The 23978-nt window shown below is 37.8% G+C and overlaps 1 protein-coding gene across 1 annotated transcript in view; it reads right to left on the minus strand.

Moving 5' to 3' along the window:
- VTA1 (vesicle trafficking 1) overlaps window positions 1–23978 on the minus strand; it is a 42132-nt gene that overhangs the window by 15804 nt on the left and 2350 nt on the right. Inside the window, exons 2-5 of the mRNA XM_045294712.1 lie at window positions 13634–13728; window positions 7954–8081; window positions 6770–6845; window positions 1848–1956 (exon numbers count right to left, since the gene is read on the minus strand). Of these exons, the coding sequence (XP_045150647.1) occupies window positions 1848–1956; window positions 6770–6845; window positions 7954–8081; window positions 13634–13728 (408 nt within the window). The remainder of the gene's footprint in view (window positions 1–1847; window positions 1957–6769; window positions 6846–7953; window positions 8082–13633; window positions 13729–23978) is intronic.

Below are 23978 nucleotides of genomic sequence, written 5' to 3' on the forward strand. Positions count from 1 at the left end.
TATTATTACTCTTGAGATGTGTATGAAAGGGGTAAGTATATGCAGAAGGTTACACAGTAAAATCCCTACCACTATTTTCTCCTACATCAGCTAAGAGCAGAAAAGCAAACAAACCACTACTTCGAGACACTGGAACACAGCAGAAAGAACTAGACTGAAGATGCTCACTGCAGAAAGACATTTCAATGGCTGGGCCATAAATCGCAATGGTATAATCATAAAGATTGTTTTTTGTTACTTTTAGAGTGCATTCAACAAACTGCAGTATGGGGAAGCTCAAACTCAAGCGTTATGCTATCATTTTATTTATCTGAGGAATCAGAAGTAGTCCAGGGATGCCAAGAAGCAAGAATGTTAAGAGGACAGATGATTCTGGAAAAGAAAGTACAGAGACCCACGCACTGTAGGTTTATGTATGTACTGTGCCTGAGCTATCCACAAAGCTTAGCATCCAGGGGCGCTGCAGAAAGCAACAGCTTTGGTGGCAGAAATAATGAGAGGCAGTGTGAGGTCAGACAAGTGAACAGTCTACTTGAATAATAAGCAAAGGTTTGCAGAGGATGATAAAAGGATGAAGTATCTTTACAAAATGCAATCAACAATAAATTTACTAGAAATATGTGGGAAAAAGAAAAATGAAGAAGAAAGTCACAGAAAAAGACCCCAGGATGACCTCGATATTGAAATTAGCAGAAAAGACCATCAGAACAACGTCTACAAATATGTTCCAGACAATAAAGAGAAGCAGAGTAACAACCTAACAACGAGGTAAAACTGTAAGCTGGGGACAAAACAGACAGAACCAAAAAAAGGTAAAGTGGAAAATGGTTTTCTTTTCTTTTTCTGTCACTTAGTAACTGAAAGGCCAAGAGAAATAATGTGACCCTTATTCTTCTTCCATGATTAAATTTTGTAAAACCCATTTATATGATCATAGTTTTTCCTTTTTTCATCAAGGGAAGAAAAGGAAGTACAGAACACTGCATAAATAATGGTGTAGAAATGCTAAGTTTAACATTTTTATTTACTGCTAAGTTCACAAAAATTAATTTCTGAGAGTATAGAAAAAACTTAAAACAGTACTTAGATGTTGGAAAAATCTGGAAAGATGTGGTATAAATGATACTCTGACTTCATACTTTTAGATCTTCCATAATTGTTGAGCCATGAGAGGCATTAATCAAAACAAACAAAGAAACAAAAAACCCCAAATTACAGTACCTCAAATAGATATACCACCACTTCTCACTCATTGACACGATGAAGTTCCAAAGACCAAATCTTTATAGAAAAATCGGTATGATGTGAAAGTGGAGGATGAGAACATGAGATCACAGAGTGAAGGATGACATTATTACATACGGCCAAACCTCTGCGATTCATGGCCCAGCCACGCTGACATTTAACATTAACCATCACAGCCAATGTAACTCTTGCCCAGCACCTTAATGTTTGATATTGCCAGATGTAGGTCCTCAATGTGCAAAATAGTCAGTTGTTTTTCTATTGGCGTAAATGCAAGTGCAAGACAGCCAAATAATTGTGAGGCGTACAGTGTCTTTGAATTTAGGAGATATTTTACAAATAATAAATGAATGATCTTCTATGGAGGAATGAAAACCACGGATTAGAAGTAGCAGGTACCCAAGGTGCTTCATTAATAAGGATAGATCTGATGGTTTGGCTTTAATCTCTTATCCCTAAATTTATAATTTATACCTCGTTTTCATGGGTTCTGGACCTGATGGGGGAAACAGAATTGAATTGTTCTTTCCATGAATTTTGAGTAAGAATATACAGTAAAGCTATGATTCTACTGAATCATTGAAGAACAAGTAAATGCATACCATTATCGTCATCAATCCCAACAGGTCCTGCTTGAGGGGTCTCACCATTCTTTAAACAGTTATGTATGTATGTTGCCTTCCATCGAGCATACTTTCTGTGCTTCACATTCTAAAAAGAACAGTCAGGTATTTAAACATTGAACACTGGTAGGCAAATGAAAACAAATTTATGATGTGTTGTCTTATTTGTGAGATAAAACTTAAGTTGTGTTCGGTGGAACGCTAAGTCTGGTTCTTACTCCACCCACCCCTGGATAAATTCTACCAGAGACCTCAAGCCACAGACTTCAGTGAGAAACCAGCTTACTGAGAAACTGATGCCCAATTTTCTTTGGTTTTCAAGAATGGAAACATAGGAGTGCCTGTCTAAAAAAATGAACAACTCTTATGCTTCAGTGAGAATTACTATACTAAATGGAATTCTAAAATTATATTAAAAAGATAACAATGATTTTTAAAGGAACTATTTTAATAAAAAGTAAACAATCTGTTCACATATGTATTTATGCACACACGAAAGGAAAATGAAGACCATGTCTTTTTAAATTGTGCAGATGATAGAGGGCTGGGCAGTGTTCTGTCCGTTGTATACCGTGTCATTATCAGTCAGGACCAATGCAATTCCATTGGCATCTAAAGAAGCCAGGGTAGTGGTTCAACCAAACATACACTAGCTTGATAGCCAGGTAGCCCGTGAAGCTCTGATGGTACTGTAGGCGAAGTGTTGGACTGCTAATTACAAAGGGCGAGGGTTCAAAACTACCAGCCACTTTGTGGAAGAAAGATGAGGCTATCTGCTCCCGTAAACACTTACAGACTTGGAAACCACAGAGTCACTCTGAGTGGGAAATCACTCAATGGCGGTGGGCTTGGTTTTTGGTTTTATGTTACTTAGTAACTCTGAAACTACCCTCATTGGGTTACTGCACAGAGAACTGTCATCGAAGAATTTACTGGTAAATGTCTGATATATACTATAAGACAAAATGTTACTTTCACAAATACAAGAGGAAAATATCTCTTAGAATTCTGGATGGACAGAGATTTTTAATTGATTGTTTTAATATTCAGGGGAGCCCTGGTGATATTGTGATTACGTGTTGGGCAGCCAACCATGAGGTCAGCAGTTTGAAACTACCAGCAGTTCTGAAGGAAAAAGATTGGACTATCTAATCCGATAAAGAGTTATAGTCTCAGTAACTCATAGGGGGCAATCTACCCTGTCCATCAGGTCGCTATGAGATGGAATTTTTATACTACTTATGGCCAAGGCATCACCTGGAATACTCCAAGACGGAATGATTCTTATGTTCAAGGAACTGTTCTTGGCAATAATGTGGTATCAAAAAAGAAAGGTTGATTGGTAAGCCCCCCCAAATATGTTCAACTACTGACCATGACAACTGAATATTTTTGGAAATAGTATCTTTGCACATGCAATTAGTAAAGTTAATATGAGGTCAACCTGAAGTAGAGTGGGTCCAAATCCAAATGACTGATATTCTTGTAAGAAAAGAAGACAGGGAGAAAAAAGAGGGAAGAAAGCCATGGAAAGGACTGGCTGCCCTCTGTCAAAGAATGCTTGGGGTACCAGAAGCTAGAGATTGGAGGGATCTTCCTGCACAGTTCCATGAGCACCTTGGATTCCAGTCAAAGCTCTAGAACTGTAAGAGAGTAACTTTCTGTTGTTGTTAGACACTTAGTTCAAAGTACTTTGTTTATGGCGGCTGAATAAAACCAGCACAAGATACAAAGGATTTCTACACTATGTAAAAGAGAAGCCAGTCTCACATTTATTGAGTTACTAATGTAATAAGTGCTACGCATGAGATGTTAAGGGTAGTAATTCAGACCTTCTCACTGCCATCAAGTCAATTCCAACTCATAGTGACCCTATATGACAGAGTAGAACTGGCCCTACGGGTTCTAAGACTGTAATTTCTTTTATAAGAGTAGAATGCATTATTCTCCTGCAGAGCAGCTAGTGGTTTTGAACTGCTGACCTTGCAGTTAGCAGCCCAAAATGTAACTGCTGTGCCCTGAGGGGTCCTCAGGATAGAGTGCATGCAAGCATAAGCTATGATGTAAGCAGAAATCATGTTTTTGTAATGAGATGCTCTATATTTAACAGGTTTTCCAGCTATAGTACAGGTTACTTGGCTAGCACTACAGTAAATCTTGGACCCTGTAACCAATACAGTAACACCATCTGTGGATGTTACATCAGAATCCTATGGAACAAACAGATAACCTTAACCAGATGACTGCCTTTGCAGCCAACTATTCATGTGCATCGTCATAATAGTGATTTTAGAGCCCTGTTTCTTAAGCAAGAACAGTTTCAGGGTAGGATCTAAATAAACGCCAAAGTGTGGTCTAAAACTAGTGCAGAACTACAAACTGTTCATTACCAGATATTTAGAAATGGACAGAATTTAGAAAAGTTGTAACAAATTAAGCGTGTATCTTATATGTATTTATTAAGAGTCACTTTTCAGGTAATTTATTTTTACTGTATTTTACAAAATGATGAGTATGCAATGGATTAGTATGCAAAAGTCCCAAAGCTGAACCTTTACCACAGAGATTACAAGAAACAATGTCTAAACTATCAGCTAGCGAAAGATACTTATATTTTTGATCCTCAGTTTTTGCAACTATAATTCAGAATTTTGAATGGAGAAACAAAGCATATCTAAAGTACACAATCACAGTATCAAACAAATAATAGGAACAACAAGTGAATCTCTTCCTTATAATTGAATATTAATACACCACATATTACTGTAGTTTATCCTGCTTCTATTTATGTGTTAGAAAACATCCTCATGAAGGTCAAAAACACTCTCTAAATTTCCTTTGGATCACTGAAAACTGAAGAAAATGTATATTAATAACTTTATAACCTTTTGATCTTCAAATACTGCTAGTAGTGAAATTAACTAAAATTTACTAAAGAATGCCTATAAAAATATCAGCTCTGATTAGAGGGAACAGGCACTCAAAACCAATCCCACCACCAATGAGTCGATTCTGACTCCCAGAGACCCTATAGGACAGGGTAGAACTGCCCTTGAGGGTTCCCGAGACTGTCACTCTATGGGAATAGAAATATATTGTATGTTTAAAATCTTTTATATTCTGAGGCCTCTATATGGAAAACTGGGATATAGTGTAAGTTACGGAAGGCTAGATGTTTACATAACAAATCTAATGAAGTATTGTGAAAGCACTGGCAGAGGACACTTAAAAAAGATAAACACACATATCTAAATAGAGATGGGAAACTGAAATGAGGGATTGTGGCAGATAACATATTTTCAAAATCATTTGAAGATAAAAGAAAATCGACTTTATTTAGTTTTGTAGCACTATGAGTAATGACATGAAATTAGCAAGAGGAGCGATCAGGCAAGTGACCAGGAAAAATGCTGTGAGTCAGTGAGATCTAGTCCCTTTCAGAAGGGCTATGAAAGGAGTTCTGTTTAAAGAGCCTGAACAACAAGGTCATGAACAGACAGATGAAAAGCTAACTACAGTAACCTTGGAAATATGCAGTAACGAGCCACGCTTTTCATGCTACGATGTCACTTGGTGTGCCAATCTGTACTTAATGCCCAAGATGATAGAGGAGTAGAATGAAACAAATCTCTACCTGTAGGGATTTGAAGTACAATTTAATCCAAAATAAAACATAGAAAGGCACCTTAGCATATTCAGTGTGATATTCTTATGTTTAAGACTATACATTCCTGAAGAATCCCAGGGCTATCTCAATGACTCGGGAATGTTAAAGGTACTGTGTGTGCAAGGAAGAGAGGTATAAGCACACCTGGAGATATTGTGAGCTCAGTTCCAGACCACTGCAATTAAAGCAAATACCGCAGCAAAATGAATCACATGAAATATGTGGTTTTCTAGTGCATAGGAAAGTTATGTTTATACAATACTGTAGCCTATTAAGTGTGCCATACCATTATAAAAACTTTCCAGACATAGCAAACTACTAAAATGTGACAAAAAGACATGAAGTGAGTACATGCTATTGAAAAAAAAATGGTGCTAATAGACTTCATAGACAGGATTGCCACAAACATTCAATTTGTGAAAAACAATGTCTGGAGGAAGTACAATCAAGTGAACTGCAATAAAAGGGGTGTGCTTGCACTTGGTACCCTGAAATAAAGGGTCAGCCATACACAAGAAACCCAAGTTTCATGTTGAAGACATTTACTGTTTTTAACATAAAGAGCTCTTTTCCAGTTTTGAGATGCACTGTTTTACAGGACCACAAATACCTTATACAAAGATGGTACTTCATTTTGTCTGGAACTTTCCTATGATCTGACACCCATGTGGAAAAAAATCATACCATAGAAAGCACTGCTCCTTATGGTATCTGAATCACCAATACAATACATCTGCAATAGTTTCGATCTTTTGCCATTAACTTCTGCTGTCTCAGAAAAAAACTTTTTCACAACAGTGACTGCTGCAGGTGCCACCATGCCAATTTCAGCTCCCACCACCCCATGTCAGGAAGCAGAACTGCCACATGAGGTTCTCTTGGCTATATTCTTTATGGAAGCCTTCTACAGTGAAACCAACACTGAACCCACAGCAGTAAGTTTTCCCTTTAGTCTCAAATATTCGAACTTAAAACGAAGATGTGCTCCCCGATGAAGTTATGAGAATCCAATGGATAAAATGGTTATGAAATATCTTATAAATTATGAAGTAAATTATCTATGTTGTATAATAATATATAAGAGAAGTAAATAATAAAGTTTTAATTATGTTTGTGACTTGTGTTCTATAGTTCTAACAAACATGCTGCTCTAAGTAAACAACACAGTAACAAAACTGGCCAACAGCAGCTTTACTCTCTTCAGCTAATGAGACAATAAAGAATGCACACTCACTTCATCCGTGAGCTCCCCAAACACTGTGATGGCATCTATTAAAAGGCTTGCAGTATAGAAGGACTTGATCATGTTTCTGGAAGAGAAAAGAGAGCTGGTCTGTTTTAAATGAAAAAGATTAACATGTTGAATTAGTCATTAAAAGCAAACAAAATCACTGCAATCGAGTCAATTCTGACTCACAGGGTTCTAAGACTGAAACTCTTTCTCCTGCTAAACGGCTAGTGGTTTTGAACTGCTGACACTGCGGTTAGCAATCAAACAAGTAACCAACTATGCCAGCAGGCCTCCAAATATAGTACAGCAAGTATTTATTGTATGCTTTTGAGTTTAGACCCCAGAGCCCTGGTTGCATAGTGGTTACACATCGGTCTGTGATCTCAAAGGTCAGCAGTTCAAAACCACCAGCCGCTCCTCAGGAAAAAGACGGGGCTTTCCAGTCCTTAAACAGTTAGAGTCTTGGAAAATCACAGGGGCAGTTTAGTTCTGCATGGTCGCCATGAATCAGCATGAACTCGAGGGCAATGGTTTTTTTAAGTTTAAAAAATGTAATTATAGTATCTGTCAAGTAATGATGTTTTACTTTGTACTTAATTATTATTATATTGATCTAAAATCAATTGAATTGGTGGAGAAGAGTATTTTAAAGTAACCATCAATAGAACAAGCCTGTGATTCTGACAAAAGTTAACGCTTAAAAGAGTTCACTAATGTAAAAGAATGCTAGCATGTACTTACTAAGAAAATAAATCCACCTCAGGTATTTTTTTTTCTTTCAACTATTTTCCCTAAAATGGAACAATCATACTGGTAGTCCAATATCATTCTGATGCACAACATTTTATTAAAGAAATACAATGAAATTTTAATCAGGAAATCAAAAAAGTAATTTATAGACAAATGAATAATGATTTTGACAATCTAGTACTTAAATGAGGAGTCCTAGCAGCATAGTAGCTACACATTGGGCTGCTAACTGCAAAGCCAACAGTTTGAAAACACCAGTCTCTCAGCGGGAGAAAGACAGGGCTTTCTGAGCAGTCCCCTGTAGAGCAGAAACTCCCATGGGCAGTTTTTATCTGTCAGCTATGGTCCTTATGAATCGGAATCAACTTTATGCTAATGAGTGTACTTCGTAATCCAGGGCCTAACCTTATAATGTTAACGCCCCTCTCTTCACTTACTTGTGAAACCGCCCAGCACGATCTTCATTGTCTGCATACAAAAACATTTTCAAGGCATAATTTTCCAAATGGGCACAACCAACTATTTCTTGAGTGATAGCTTCATTATCACCCAACTGCTTCTTAAGCTGAAATGAAAGTAGATACAGGGTTTACAGTTCTGGACTCACAGAGATATCTGCATAAGCACAAAAAATCTTAGCAATCAATTGAAGTCAATTATTTTACATTGACTTCAGCAGATGATGTATTACTGACACCTGGCAGAAAGAAAGCTGCTCTGCTTCAGTTCAAGGTATTTTAAACAAAATTCAATGTTTAAAAATATGTTAGAAACACAATAAAGTAACATGCAAGTACAATTTAGCTCTAACGATTAAAATAATCAAGGATAACTGTTCTTAAACATCCACATAATGACACATCAGATAAATGTTTTGAAATAAAAGTATAAGTAAAATTGGAATTAGAAAATCCTTTTTAGGCAAACACAATTACAACTTTCAGTTTAGTCCCACCTTTCAATGTCTTCTAAAATATGCATTAAAAAAAGACGTGGCGGATCATTATGTCCTAGGAAGGCATCTCAGTGCTCACATCTCACATTATGCGGCATGCACTGTGCAACTCCATCTGGTTGAGGGTCTTCCTCTTTTCCACGTTTCCCCCCCTTTTCTAAGCATGATGCCCTTCTCATGATATACCCTTCCGGCATCACACGCTATGTCTTAACATTCTTGTTTCTAAGGAGCATTCTGGCTGTACCTATTCCATAACAGATTTGTCTGTTCTTCCTTACTAAATACTTTTAATCCTCTTTGCCAACACCGTAATTCAAAGCCACAATTCTCTTTTGTATTCATTATCCAGCTTTTGTACTGAAAAACACCACGACATGGGTCAGGCACACCTTAGTTTTCAAATTCATTCTTTCCTTGCTAACATTTTGTAGAGATCTTATATTTGCCTAATGGAATATGTTGTTTGATTTCCTCTTCCAAGGGCGCTGACAGTGATTCAAAATAAAATGAAATCCCTGACAAAGTCAATCTTTACTCAGTTTACTGTGATATTGTTTGCTGGCCCTGTTGTGAGGATCTTTGTTTTACATTGAGGTGTAATGCTAATGAAGGCTGCAGCCTTTTATCTTCAATTCACTAAGTTTTCTCTGTTTTTAGCAGGTTTCATCTGAATATCACAGGTCTAAAGAATCTTAGTGGAATCAGCCCCATTATTCTTTAGGTAGTCTGGCAACTCAAGATTATTTGTTCAGTTTATAGAATGAATAAATATGGTGAAAGGATACAATTCTGCCACACAACTTGATTTTTTTTAATCTTGTTTTTTTTTTTTTAAATCGTTTTATTAGGGGCTCATACAACTCTCATCACAATCCATACATACACCAATTGTGTAAAGCATATTTGTACATTCATTGCCCTCATTATTTTCCAAGCATTTGCTCTTCACTTAAGCCCCTGGCACCGGGTCCTCATTTTTTCCCCTCCCTCCCTGCTCTCCCCTCCCTCATGAACCCTTGATAATTTATAAATTATTATTTTGTCATATCTTGCCCTGCCCGGCGTCTCCTTTCACCCACTTTTCTGCTGTCCATTCCCCAGAGGAGGTCACATGTAGATCCTTGTAACTGGTTCCCCCTTTCCAACCCATCTTCCCTCTACCCTTCCATTATCACCACTCACACCACTGGTCCTGAAGGGATCATCTACCCTGGATTCTCTGTGTTCCCAGTTCCTATCTGTACCAGTGTACATCCTCTGGTCTTGCCAGACTTGCAAGGTAGAATGGGGATCATGATAGTGGGGGAGGAGGAAGCATTTAGGAACTAGAGGAAAGTTGTATGTTTCATCGTTGCTACATTGCACCCTGACTGGCTTGCCTCCTCCCTGAGACCCTTTTGTAACGGGATGTCCAGTGGCCTACAAATGGGCTTTGGGTCTCCACTCTGCACTCACCCCCTCATTCAATATAAGATTTTTTATTCTGATGATGCCTGATACCTGATCCCTTCGACATCCCGTGATCGCACAGGCTGGTGTGCTTCTTCCATGTGGGCTTTGTTGCTTCTCAGCTAAATGGCTGCTTGTTTGCCTTCAAGCCTTTAAGACCCCAGACGCTATATCTTTTGATAGCTGGACACCATCAGCTTCCTTCACCACATTTGCTTATGCATCGTCTTCAGCGATCGTATCATGGAGGTGAGCACACAATATGATTTTTTGTTCTTTGATGCGTGATAACTGATTCCTTTGGCACCTCGTGATCACACAGGCTGGTGTGCTTACAACTTGATTTTAAACAACATAGTGCCCTTTTGTTATTTTGAATGACTGCCTCTTGGTCTACGTATAGGTTTTCCTGAACATTATTATGTACTCTGCAATCTCATTCTTTCTAATGTCATCCTTATTTTTAGGATCCACATAGTCAAATGCCTTCAATAGTAAATAAACCACAAGTACGCCTCTTTCTGGTATTATCTTCTTTTAGACAAGATCTACCTGATAGCAGCAATAACATCCTTTGTTTCAAGTCATCCTCTTAATCAGACTTCATTTTCTGGCAGTTATCTCTCTATGCACTGCTGTAACCACTTCAGAACTATCTTCAGTTAAAATTTTACTTGCATGTGATATTAATGATATTGTCAATGTACATACATACATTGCTTGGTAACTTTTGTTGGAATAGGTATGAATAGGGATCTCTTCCAATCAATAGGCCAGGTTAGCCATTTAAGCACTTCCTATGATGCATTTGTTTGTTAAAACATCTCAAATAATATTCAATCAATTCCTGGACCCTTCTTTCTCACCAATGCCTTCAGTGCAGCCTGGACTCCTTTCATAAATACCTTTGGTTCTGTCATATATGTTATATCCTGAAATGGCTGAATGTTGACTAATTCTTGTTGGTATAGTGACTTAGTGTATTTCTCCCATATTTCTTGGGTGCTTCCTGCAGTTGTTCATTATCTTGCCCACAGAATGTTTCAAAATTACAATTTGAAGCTTGACTTATCTTTAGTGTTTTCAGTTTAAGATGTCATTTTCCCTTTGGTTTTCTAACTCCAAGTCTTGCACACTTACTTATAATACATACTTTGACTCCTTCTAGTCAGTTCTTTTACTTCATCATTTCTCCCAGGTGCTTCAGCTTTGGTTCTTCAACATGTTTCAGAGTCTCTTCTGATTTTCCGTTTGTTCTTTGCTTTCTTTCTTTCTTTCTTTCTTTCTTTCTTTCTGGTAAATGACCTTTGGTTTCTTGATGTAATTTCACATTCGTCTGATCTACAGTCATTAGTGTTCAGTGCATTGAATCTCTTCTTGAGATGGCCTCAGAATTACAACAGAATAATTTAAGGTCCAGAAAGATTTAATGTTAGAATTTAAGGAAATTTTGGCTATGCTTATCCTAAACAAAAAGCAAAAACCAATCATCCAACAAACCCCCCAAGATAAAATGCAGATTTAATTCTAGAACTTTTTAAGTGGGTGTATGCAACCTCATACTGAACATAACAGCCGGCAACAAAAGCACAATATATTTGAAATACAGCACCTACACTCTACTCTCATCTAGAAATGCACTTCATCTTTTTATTTTGTTGTGCTATTGCTGGTCTGACTTACAGAGATCCTGGGTATAATGGGATGAAACACTGCCCAATCTTGTGTCAGTCCCACAATCTTTTCTAGGTTTGAGCACACTGCTACAGCCACTGTGCCAGTCAATCTCACTGAAGGTCTTCCTCGTTTTTTGTTGACCTTCTAACTTTACCGAGCACGAGGGTTCTGATACATCCTCTGTATGTAAGGGACTTTTCACTTCATTGTAAAAAGTAATCTGCCTATTGTTTTATTGAAAACTGTCATCACTGTGTAACTAATAGAGATAACATATAAACTGTATTAGCACTAGGATTTTATAAGCACACTATCTTTTGTGATGCACAGTCTCTTTCTTCCTTCCATTTCCATCGCCCATAAATGAGTAATCACATTTACCCCATATCCTTAGCAGTGCTAGAAGTGGAACGTTAGACATGTTCCAGGAGCAGTTGAGTCTGTCAGTAGTGCCACCAAGTCCACTTTGGATGGTTAATAGTAACAGATAAAAGGGGCTCTACACCAAATTAGAGAAAAGAAAACAGCCTATGGCTGCTTGATACAATCTGAACAAGTCATTTCTCAGCATTTATAAAACCTCCAAGATGCATAGTAAAAATGTTTCAATTTTCAGCCTGTCTAAATGTTGCCTCTCGAAGCAGGATAATGTAACAGAGCCAATAAACACTCAGGTTTCTCACTCTCCTGGTCAGGTCCCATAATTAAACAAGCAAGTAAAGTAACCCACAGTGATTAACTTAATAGCCATGGAAGATATAAAGTAATGAGTAGTAGACCTGAACTTGAAAGCCCTGGTGATGCAGCAGCTAAATACTTGACAGCTAACCAAAGAATCATGGCTTGAATCCAGCAGTAGTGTGGCAAAGGAAAGATGAAGCAGATTGCACCCACAAAGATTTAGTCTTAGTCTTAGTCTTGGATCCCTAAAGGGCAGATAGACTCCATTCTAGAGGGTCACTGTTAGGTTGAAATCAACTTGATGGGAGTGGATTAAGGGTTACACTCAAAAGTTGTTAAAAGAAAAATGGGAGGAATGGGCACTGGTAGCACAAGACAGCTCTCTGATCACTGCATGAAACTACTCTGGCTGACACTGTGAGACCCAGCCCACCTTCTCAATGTCCCCTGAAGGATACCTCTGTATTGCCCTGTGCATCACCGCTCAAGACAGCAACTGCATTAGTTGCTTACCACCATGTTCCTGCAGGGAGAGGAGGATACCGGTATCTTAAGAGAATCTTAAAGGGATTAAAAGTGGGAAGAATAGAAGACAAACAACTGGTATATCATCCCATAATTATTTGTCACTTTACTGAATAAATAACTCTTTTACTAACAGGAGCTCTTAGGAACTCTTCAAACAATCATCCATGTGACTGCCTAAGGGAAGGTTAACAAGACTACTCACTTTTCAAAGGGGTGACTCAAGAGCCACTTCAAGCAGCGATTCTCAACCTGTGGGTTCCAACCCCTTTGGGGGTTGAACGACTCTTTCACAGGGGTCGCCCCAAGCAATGAAAATAATTTTATGGTTGGGGTGTCACCACAACATGAGGAACTGTATTAAAGGATCGCGGCATTGGGAAGGTTCAGAACCAGACTTAAGAGTAATAAGGACTATGACATAAGGGGATAAAAATACTTTAACCTACCTAGTTTATGCTTGCCACCACTTCCCTAGTTACCCCCAAACCAGACCACTACTCTTCAAATTAAAATCTGACTCATAGCAACCCTATACAGGGTTTCTGAGATTGTAAATCTTTATAGGAGTAGGGACCATCCTCTTTCTCCTGCAGAGCATCTGGGAGGTTTAAATAAGCAATCATGTGGTTAGCGTATATGAGTAACCCACAGTACCATCATAATAATTAACATTAAAATACAACATTGTACATGCTTTTTTCCCACAGCTAAACTTACACTGCAGATTCCCCTCAAGCCCAACACACACTAACAAGCACATGAAATATGATGTTTTAAACAGAAAATAAATTAATCAGAAAATAAATCATCTAGGTTTAGCTTACAGCTTCTAATTGATCCATTAGTTTTGATAAAAATTTACGACATTCTGGTGTTTTACTATCAATCTTCATTCCAGTCTGCATTGCATATAAACGACCTATAAAGAAAAAAAAAGGTTGATTTAAACAATTTCATTTTAATATCATTTTCAATGCTGACCTATGAGCTCTCTATGCATTGGAATCCACTTGGTAGTAGTGGGTTAATTACAAGGTGACCAAACGTTCTTTCTCTTTTTTTACAGACTTTGCAAATTGCAGGTCCTTTCTCCACGTGTCCACTAGATTATGGACCCTTCGCTTTCAAAGTCTGGTTTAACTACCCTCCCCAGTTTTCATCAACAGTCATTAACTTTTGGATTTGTCCAAATGTTGTGCCTGTTTTAGTTTCTTGTTTTTCTGAACACTAAGACTGGCCCCCCCGACTCCAATTCACGTTTGTTTTGCATGGACAGATGTGCTCTTGAAGGGTTTGTGCTGCATTCCTTTTTTTAAGGTATATCACATGAGCTCTTTTATAACAAGCATACCAGCTCCAAATATTTGCCCCACTCTTACTTTTTCAATGTTGGTTTTAAAAAACAGAGGTTTAAGCCTTTTTTAACTGAAAATTGTTAATTGTGAAATTTGGGGTGTGTGCATGTGGGAACTAGACTATAGCAGAACTGTAAAGATTGGGGACAAAATTACCCTGGCTTTTATATATTTCTGAATATCTTATATGGCTTGCAATTTGTAGGTAGAGAAAATGCATTATAGGTTACAGGATCTAATATTATTAAAAGTGAAAGACCTTAAATCCACTTAAGAAAATGAATAGTACATTAAAAGTGTTTTTGTCAGAAAGGATGGAAAAAAGGACTCCTTTCATATAGAACTCTGTTCAAGACAAGCACTTCATTGTAGAAGCAGAAGTATGATGAAAATTTAATGTCTAGCATGGAAAAGTATCGGGTAAGATAGAACAAATAAACCTGTCGCTAAAATCATGTACAAAAAATATTTATTTCATCACATAAATGTGTTTATTTGTATGAATAAATATTAGCTGACGATAAGCAATGAAGCATATTTGCAAATGGATTAAATATTTTCCTACCAAACTTAATTTGATGTGAGCCATTTAGGAAACATTCATTAATCCTGAAGGTATGTGTAATATAAAGTTCCATAAAATCTTAGCATTAACTTTCTAACCCACTCTTTCATATCCTTGAGAAATATAAAAATATGAAATGTATAATAAAAACAAAAGGCAAATGAAAAAGTAGAATGAAGTACTGCTTAGAGACACCACAGTATAGTTTATATTAGTTTCTATTTTAATTACTAAATAATTTTTAAGTTTTCTATTTTAAAAATTGAATCATTTTAACTCAGTATTTTTGAATGCCAAGTTCTTAAGACCAGAACTATTTGTTTTTATTATAGCTTAAGCATATAGAAGGTATTCATTAAGCATTTGTTAAATAAGAGTATAAGTCCAAATATAATGATCACAACCTAATCAGTTTTATAAAAATGATGTTAGAAAGATAGGTTTAAAAACCTATGCTGTGCTTAATGAAGTACTTTCTTTCTAGAAAATCCCTGGTAGTGCAGTGATTAAGCACTGGGCCGCTAACTAAAAGGCTGGGCAACTGGTCTGTAAGGAGGGCCATGGGGCAGTGTTTCCTTAAGGATTTACAGCCTTGGCAAGCCTATGGGACAGTTCTACTCTGCTCTATAGGGTTGTGCTGAGTCAGAATCAACTTGATGGCAGTGAGTTTTTCCTAACAGACTTTTAGAAAGTGGTACGGATGCAAGAAAAACAAACAAAACAATAAAAAACACAAGGAAATACAATCACATGGCTATAGGAAAGTCATTTTACTTTTCCTATCTTCATGTTATAAACATATTAATTACATTGTAAAATACCCCCCCCCGACTCTGTCCTTCCATTAGTATAGGGTTTTCATGGTTTCAAATATACTTTTTATAGGTTTATCATTCAACATTTTCTCAATGCATTTCCACAGCCTTTTTGTTGTTGTTAATCAATTACAAGACACTAAATATGCATCAAAGCCAAGGAAAATAATTTTCATGCAGTCCACACCAATGTTCGTTCGTTCTTTCACTCACTCCCTCACTCACTCCCACAGTGCCATTGAGATGTTTCCGAGCTATAGAGATCCTATAGGACAGAGCAGAACTGTAAATGTTTTCAGGAGTCCTATTTTTCCTGCTAAGTGGTTGGTGGTTTAGAATTGTGGAGTTTTTTATTAGCAACCCACTATGTCATCAGGGAGCCTTACTACTACCAGTTTTAGCCAAAGCAAGGGGAAATGTAAAGCATTGTGATGGCATGTAACTGACATTTGATTATTAATTATATTTGTTGCCAGGATGAAATAGCAGGGGTTAGTAGAGGGATATTATGAGCTGTAAACCACAAAATGGCAGTGTACAGGGTGAAGTAACACTACCTTGGTGTGGCCCTTCTAGTCATTGTATTTTAACTCCCATTAAATGACAAGGTGGGAACATCCAAGTATAGGGCTCTCAACCTGGTGATTGGCCAGTTTTGCCACTCCACTCTATTCACAAGCAAGCCATCTCAGAAACAGGCACAATCTCAGGACCAGCAAGAAATAAGAGCCTTCAGTGAAATGTTTCCTAGATCCTGCCTGAAGTGGCAAAGACTGCAGCACCGACACCAAGAAACAGAGCAGAGTGGCAGGTGTGATTCCTGGGCTACACAATCAGGTGGTGGACAAGGGACCCTGTGGCTGAGAGACTAAAGATCCAAGATACACATGCATGCCGGGATGGACAAGGACTATAGAAAAAAAGAAATGCACCCTTAACATTTTTAACCTGTTAACTTCCCCAATAAGCCACGTAATCCTGAGTATTGTCTGTGAGTTTTTTGTGGTAATTAAAAGATTATTGAATCCAGAAGAGGAGGAGGGTGCCTTGGGAGGGATGGTTGGTGTCAAAATAGGATAAATGAGTGGACAGTGGAAGTATGTCCGACCTCTGCCTATGGCAATTGGCCTTGGACTGGTATGAAGTTGGATTCTCTTTCTTTTTTGTGTAGCCAGAGGGGGTCAGAGGTGGCTTCCCCTCATTTCCTCAAGATCCTCTTCTGTCTCATGGCGTTTGGCCTTGTGCTACTACAGAATTGGCTTCTCCTTGCCTGTGTAGTCAGAGGAGGTCAGACATGGTTCCCATGCCCTTTCCTCACGGCGGGTAGGTTTACCATCTTACATTAAGAAGATTTCAATCTGATATGCACTTTTCAATCCAATCCTTTCATTGCTAGTTTCAGTTTTATCAAAAGAAGAAACTAATTGACAACAGAAGACACAGAACCATAGCTATTAAGGACCTTTTTTAAAAGAAAAATTAACTCTGATTACTTTGAGAAAATGACACTCAACAAAAAAATGTTCACCCTGAATATGACAGTGTTAAAAGTAATGATTAAAACAGGGAAACTGTATGCTTCACTAACAACTTTCCTGGAATGAATTATTATTATTTATACATATTATTCACACCATGCTTTTCAAATGAGGACAGTGCTGGCCCGCAAGGAGTTGGGAAAGTATCGAGGCTTTTATTTTAGTTTTCTGTGGTTGTTGCTTTATTTTTTATTTAAAAAGTTCTAGAGACAATATTGGCAGTTAGACCTTGAGATGCCTTTTAAAATACTCTGTTCAGCCCTTATTACCGCCACATGTTTTAGCGACTGATCACAAACAAGTCTAAGACACTCCTCTGCATTCACATTGATCTGAAGAAATGAATCGGCAGTCCTGACAAGAAAGAATTGCCCTGCCAAGATGCCAACAGTGGTTCCCCAAACAAAGAATAATTCGCCATGGTTAATACAAACAAAGCCCCACTCAATCCTCCAAATCAATACCAACAAAGAAATCAACCTTGCCAGGCCAGAGAAAAATGTAAACATTACAGTACAATGAGAGCAGTGGGTGAGAGCAGTAAATTATCAAGAGGGTTCTTGAAATCTATGATCTAAACCCTATGCTGCTTCAGATAAGCTTACACTCTGAACAATCACATTTACTGCCATAACCACTTGTCAGTTAGGTTGTCATAATGTGGTGGTTTGTATGTGGTTATAATTCTAAAAGGTATGTCATTAGTGTTTCAATACCAGCAGGGTCACCCGAGGTGAAGAGGTTTCAGAAGAGCTTCCAGACTAAATCAGACTGTGAAACAGACTTTCCACTTCGGAGGAAATTAGGCCCTGAAAACCTTATGGGTACTGTCAGATACTGAGCAGCTCATGAACGGCAGTGGAACACTGTCAGATAAAGGGTTGGAAGATGAACCCCTCAGGAGGAAGAGCTACGTTCTCAAAGTGTCCGTCATAATGCTGTGGTTGAAGTAATTACTCTAACTTGGAATGTGTGAAATATGAATCTAGAAGGTTGCAAGTCATCAAAAGTGAAGTAGGAAACATAAAGACAGTATCACAGATGTTAGTGAGCTGAAATGGACTGGTACGGGCCATTTTGAATCAATCATATGGTTTACTATGCCAGGAGCTACAAATTCAAGAGGAATGGTTTTGTATTCATCAAAAAAAAAGGGGGCATTCCAAGCTTTTCTTGAAGTACAATGCTGTCTGAACTAGGATATTATCTTTGCTCATATAAGGAAATCTAGTCAACATAATTATTCAAAGTTATGAAACAACCACTAAAAGCTAGTGATGAAGAAACGAAAGATTCTATCACGTCTTCGATCTGAAATTGATCAAATATGCAATCAAGGTAGATAAATATTGTTGACTTGACGGCAAAAGTTGGAAACATAAAGGAAGGGATAGTAGTTGGAAAGCCTGGCCTTGGTGTTAGACAATGAAGTTGGAGATCCATGACAGAATTTTCTAAGACCAATGAAGACTTCATCACAAATAACTTTTTCTCAATAGCACTAATGGCGACTATACATGCGAATTCTCTAGATGGAATATACAGCAATCAAGCTGATATCTGTGGGAAGAGACGATGGAGAAGCTAAATATCAACTGTCAAAATGAGTCCATGGCTTTCCTGTGGAAGAGAGCATCAATTGCTTATATTTAAGTTGAAGGAAATGAAAAATAGTCGAGAGAGCTAAATTGTGATTTTGAAAATAACCATATGAATATAAAGACTATTTGAAGAATCGATTTGATGCACTGAACGCTAATGACTTTAGACTTGACAAGGTGTGGAATGATATCAAGGACATTTTCATGAAGATAGCAAGTCATTAAAAAGGAAGGAATGAAAAGATCAAAGTGAATACAGAGGCAAGTATCTTAAACTTGTTCGTGATCAGCCACTAAAACATGTGGAGGTAATAAGGGCTGAACGGAGTATTTCAAAGGGCATCTCAAGAAAAAAAAGTATTATAATGAAATGCACAAAGACCTAGTGTTGAAAAACAAAAAAGAAAATGCTCGGTATATATTAAAAGCTGAAAGAATCCAAGCCTTAAGTTGCAATATTGAAAGATTCTATGGGCAAAATATTGAATGACGTAGGGAGCACTGGATCAAGAACTGATGACATTAAAGAAACCTAAGCTGCACTAAAGGCATTAAGGCATTAGCAAAAAAAAAAAAAAAAAGTTCCAATAATTGACAGAATACCAAACATAAAGTTTCAACAAACTAATGAAAGCACTCATTCACCTCTTCCAAAAAATTCTGAAGATAACTACTTGGACAACGGACTGGAAGAGATCCATATCTGTAATATTCCAAATAAAGATAAACTAACAATGTAGAAATGATCAAACACCATTAATATCACATGTAAATAAAATTTTGCTGATGGTAATTAAAAAATATTTACAGCAGTACAGACAGGAGCCGCCAGAAAATTCAAGCTGGATTCAGAAGAGTACATGAAACAAGGGCTATCACTGCTAACGTCAGATGTATCAGATAAATCTTGGCTTTGAAAGAAAAGAATACAAGAAAGAACTTGTGTTTTATTGACTATGCAAAAGCATTTGAGTCCAGATCATAACAAACTATGGACAGCAATGAGATAAATGGAAATTACAAATGAACTTCCAGTTAACAGTTCAAAACCACCAGCTCCTTCACAGAGAGGGATGAGGTTTTCTACTCCTGTACTGAATTACAATCTTGGAAATCCACAGGGGCAATTCCTTCCTGTCCTATGGGGTCATACCAGCAGAGAAGCCAGGGTTTTGTGGGAGGGATGACTGGTACTAGAATAGGGTAAAAGGAGTTGGAATGTGTAAGTTATGTATGAGCTCTCCTTTATAGGAATCATCTTTGGATAGATGTGGAATTGGATTCCCCTCTCCCTTTATGTAGCCTGAGGTCAGATGTGGCCTCCACGCCATTTTTGCACTTATCCTATCACATCTCTCTGTAACAAAAGGTTTCTAAAAATTATGATTCATATAAAACTTCCTGTATTAAAATATTTCTTCTGGAAATGAGTTCTTACTCAAGTCATCATAAGAAACATCTCACTGCCATCGAGTCAGTGGTGACTCATAGCGACCAGCTGCCCTGGGGGTTTCTGAGCTGGAGGAGCCATGTGGAGATCCCACTAGCACCAATATGCTTACTACACCACAGAATCCACAACACTCCCACCCACTGGCCTGTGATCTTACTGCATTTGGCGTCATTGCATGTGTTTTGTGAATCTGAAGAGGACTTTATTGATTGGACATATGGGCTAATATCGGACACATGGACTTGACCTGGACTGGGCTGGGCTGTTTTCTTAATGTAGAATTACTCTTTATATAAAACTCTTTCTTACACACATGAGAGTCTCCCTGGATTTGTTTCTCTAGTCTACCCAGACTAATACAGGTACTGTGAACTTTAGCATTTCTCTCTTGCTCTTCTTGGTTTCATCTCAACTCCCAAATGATAGTTTTTAATAATGATCAGAGGATGAAGAGGTAAAGGACACGTAATGAAAACGCTTTCTATTCTAAGGTGCCCTGGTAGTGTAGTGGCTATACCTTTGGCTGCTAACTACAAAGTTGGCTGTTCAAATCCACCAGCTGCTGCGAGGAAGAAATATGTGGCTTTCTGCTCTAGTAAAGATGTACAGTCTGGAAAACTCACAGGGGCAGTTCTACTCTGTCCTATAGAGTCGCTGTGGGTTGGAATTAACTTGATGGCAATGAGTTTGGTTTTAGGTTTTTTCATTCCATGAATTCAACACTGCAACACAAGAGTGATTTTAACACCTGGCTTCACTCTAACAGCCACATATTGAAGTGTATAAAGACTCTGAAAGACAGACTTTTCCCTTATGTGCCCCTTCCTTATCTGTGTCCCCCAAGAGTGGCTTCTCTTGCCCTTGCGTGACCTTGACTCTATGTTCTTGTCTGCATCCTTATTGATAAAATACAATTCACTCAAACAATGTCTGCTTCTGAGATCCACTCTTGACCAACTATTCCTGAAAGAAGACAGACTCCACATGTCTTCTAACAAGCTGCATCTTCCTTCTCCAAGTTAGAAAGCTTCCTCAGAATTCCCCAAGCCTGAGACTGCCAAATAGACATGCCTTTTGCTTAGGGAAGAATTTCCCTATAAGGCAGGTAAAAACATGAAGCTCACCTAATTAAAGGAGGTTTCACTAACAATAGTAATTTGTTAGGAAACATCCTGCAGTTTCCTGTCTTCTTTTCTAGGGCAACAGAATGTAGCAATGTTCACGATAGATGAGAGTCTCTATTCTTTAAAGTAGGAGGACAACTGAGATGGAATGGTGGGAACTGGGAAAAACACAGCACTTTAGCACCATGACACCACAGGCATAGGGAGATCAGTTTTAGAAAAGCACACATGAAAGTTAAGATCTGGGAAAGAGTGCTTTGGGGTTCTGTGTGTATCCCAATTTGAGGAGCAATGGTTCAGGGGTAGCAGAGCTCATTTACAGAGAAAGAAGTTACAAGAGCAATCTTCTGTTAAAACTGCAGACTGAGATCCATAGAAACAACAGCTGTAGGAAAATCAGATGGAGTATAAAGATACTTAAAGAAATGTGGGTTTAAACAAATTTCACCAGTAACAAGATATTCAGAAATGGCTAGACCCATATGGAAAATAATACCCATAAACAAAACAAAACAAAACAAAACAAAAGCAGAAACTATCCAGCAGTAAAACTGAAAGTGGAAACTCAAGAAAGGGGTTGAATAATAGAAAGGGTAAAGAGAACCCTAAAGAAATAACACTAGAGAAAGAGATGAGGAATAGATAGGAGTAAGAGACACGATTTTCCAGAGAATCAAAGAGCAAAATGGCAGTCTACTGAACTGAAAAGTGGAGAGCATTTCTTGAGGTGCAAGGTGATATGCAAATGGGGAAATGACCAAGTCCAGTGGATTCTGTCATCCAAGTGCTCCAAGGAGGATGTAGTTGAGTTTATCCAATACAAGGATTTTCTGTAAAAATTCAGTGACTGGCATGTATGTCGTGGTTACAAACTGGTACCTCTGATTGACAGATTACAATCTACCAATTTCAAGTTGCTTTTTAAAAGATTACAAAGCTGATTTTTTTAGAAAGCTGATTTTAAAGAAATTACAAAGAAATCATCTAGTCCTTCTGGTCTCCATTCATAGGACACTCCTTTCAAGAACCAGGGTAGAATGGCCTAATTCTAGAGTTTATTTTAATAAAGCATTTGTTCCTAGAATTGTTTTGGACCAGTCTTCCTAAGCAGCAAGCACTTAAGCAACTGAGACTCTCTGAAACGATTTATCAAGTCATTTTCTCAGAGTAAAGTGAAGAGTTATAGAAATGAAAAGCTATATTCCTAACGCGGGTTACTTTTGATTCAAAATCAAGCTTTCGCTTCTTAGCAAGCCACCATCTCATGGTGGGAATCCTAAATTAAATTAATTTGGGGAGCTGTTACTCAGGAGTCCTAGTGACAATAGGCTGCTGTCTAAGAAACTCAAAGGGGCAGTCCTGCTCCATCCTGCAGGCTCACTATAAACTGGAGTTGACTGTATGGTGGGGGGTTTGTTACTCAGGCAAAGTGCAGTACACATGTAATCAAAATTCCAATAGATAAAATTAAATATTTGAAAAGTTAATAGAAGAGTTATATAAAAGTTATATAGAATTTTCCAGAATTGATGAAAGGTTCAAAAGCAAATAATAAGAGCTTAAGAATACTTGACCACCGAAAGACAGAGTGAAAAATCACACTGATTGGAAATCATTGAAAACATAACAAGGAAGTAGACTATGTAGAAATGACAAACAGCACAATAAAAAATAGACAAATATACACTTCAAAAGTGAGGCGCAAATGGATAATTAACATATGAAAAGGTGACCAACTTCATTAAGATCCAAGGAATTGCAAATTTTACTCCAGAGAGGCACCATTTCATAACCAATAATAAGTAACCATTTAAAAGTCAAATAATATCCAATGTGGTAGAGACATTAGAGTTCACTTAAAATTTTTTTTAAAACTCTTTCTCTACATGGTTTTAAGAATTTTTTTGTTGTTGAAAACAAGTATGTTTTTCAAGTTCCTACTGGATCTAGCAATGATAGTGTTTGTTGATGATTCTGCAGTGAGTCATTTCAGGCTAACAGGAGGCATGAGATGTCTAAGGAAACATGGAAGTACAGACAACACACAACTATCTCAAGCTTTTCTAGAGAGTTCAGCAGATGGGTTGCAACTTTTAAGACAGTATTCTAGAGAAACTTAAAAGTAAATGACACTGGTGCACATTTAGAAAGAAACAGATAAAGGGAGAAGACACATAAAATAAAAGGTCTGAGTAGTGAACAAGCAAATGCGCTGCCACCAACTTGATTCTGATTCACAGTAACCCTGTGTAGGATTTCTCTATATAAATCTTTATGGGAGCAGATAGCTTCATCTTGTTCCCTGAAAGCAGAGGTGGGTTTAAACCATTGACCTGGTGGTTAGGAAATCAGTGCCACTGTTTAATAGTGTTTCCCAAAGTGGGCAATCACTGGAATGATCCAGAGGGGTTGCAAATACAGATACCTGGATTATGGGTTACAGTATACCAAAGATTTTAACTGCCAGGGGGGTGCTGAGTAAATTTTTTTGTCCCTGAAAAGGGGTGGTAGGCCAAATAAATTAGGGAACCTCTGCTGTTTACTGCAAACCTTTACCGATGCAAATGACCTCATCAATCTCCTGCAGCGTGCCTAGATTTGAACCAGGGTTCAAATTTTCCTGGTTAGCAGTCCAAAGGAGAGTGTTATCAGAGCTCATTTCTATACAACAGAGCCCTCATAAATAAGGATTTGTTAGTAGATAGGAAAAGATGATCC

Source organism: Echinops telfairi, unplaced genomic scaffold (assembly GCF_000313985.2).
Source record: "Echinops telfairi isolate 266 unplaced genomic scaffold, ASM31398v2 ScPeMD7_3533;HRSCAF=4204_0, whole genome shotgun sequence".
NCBI lineage: Eukaryota > Metazoa > Chordata > Mammalia > Afrosoricida > Tenrecidae > Echinops > Echinops telfairi.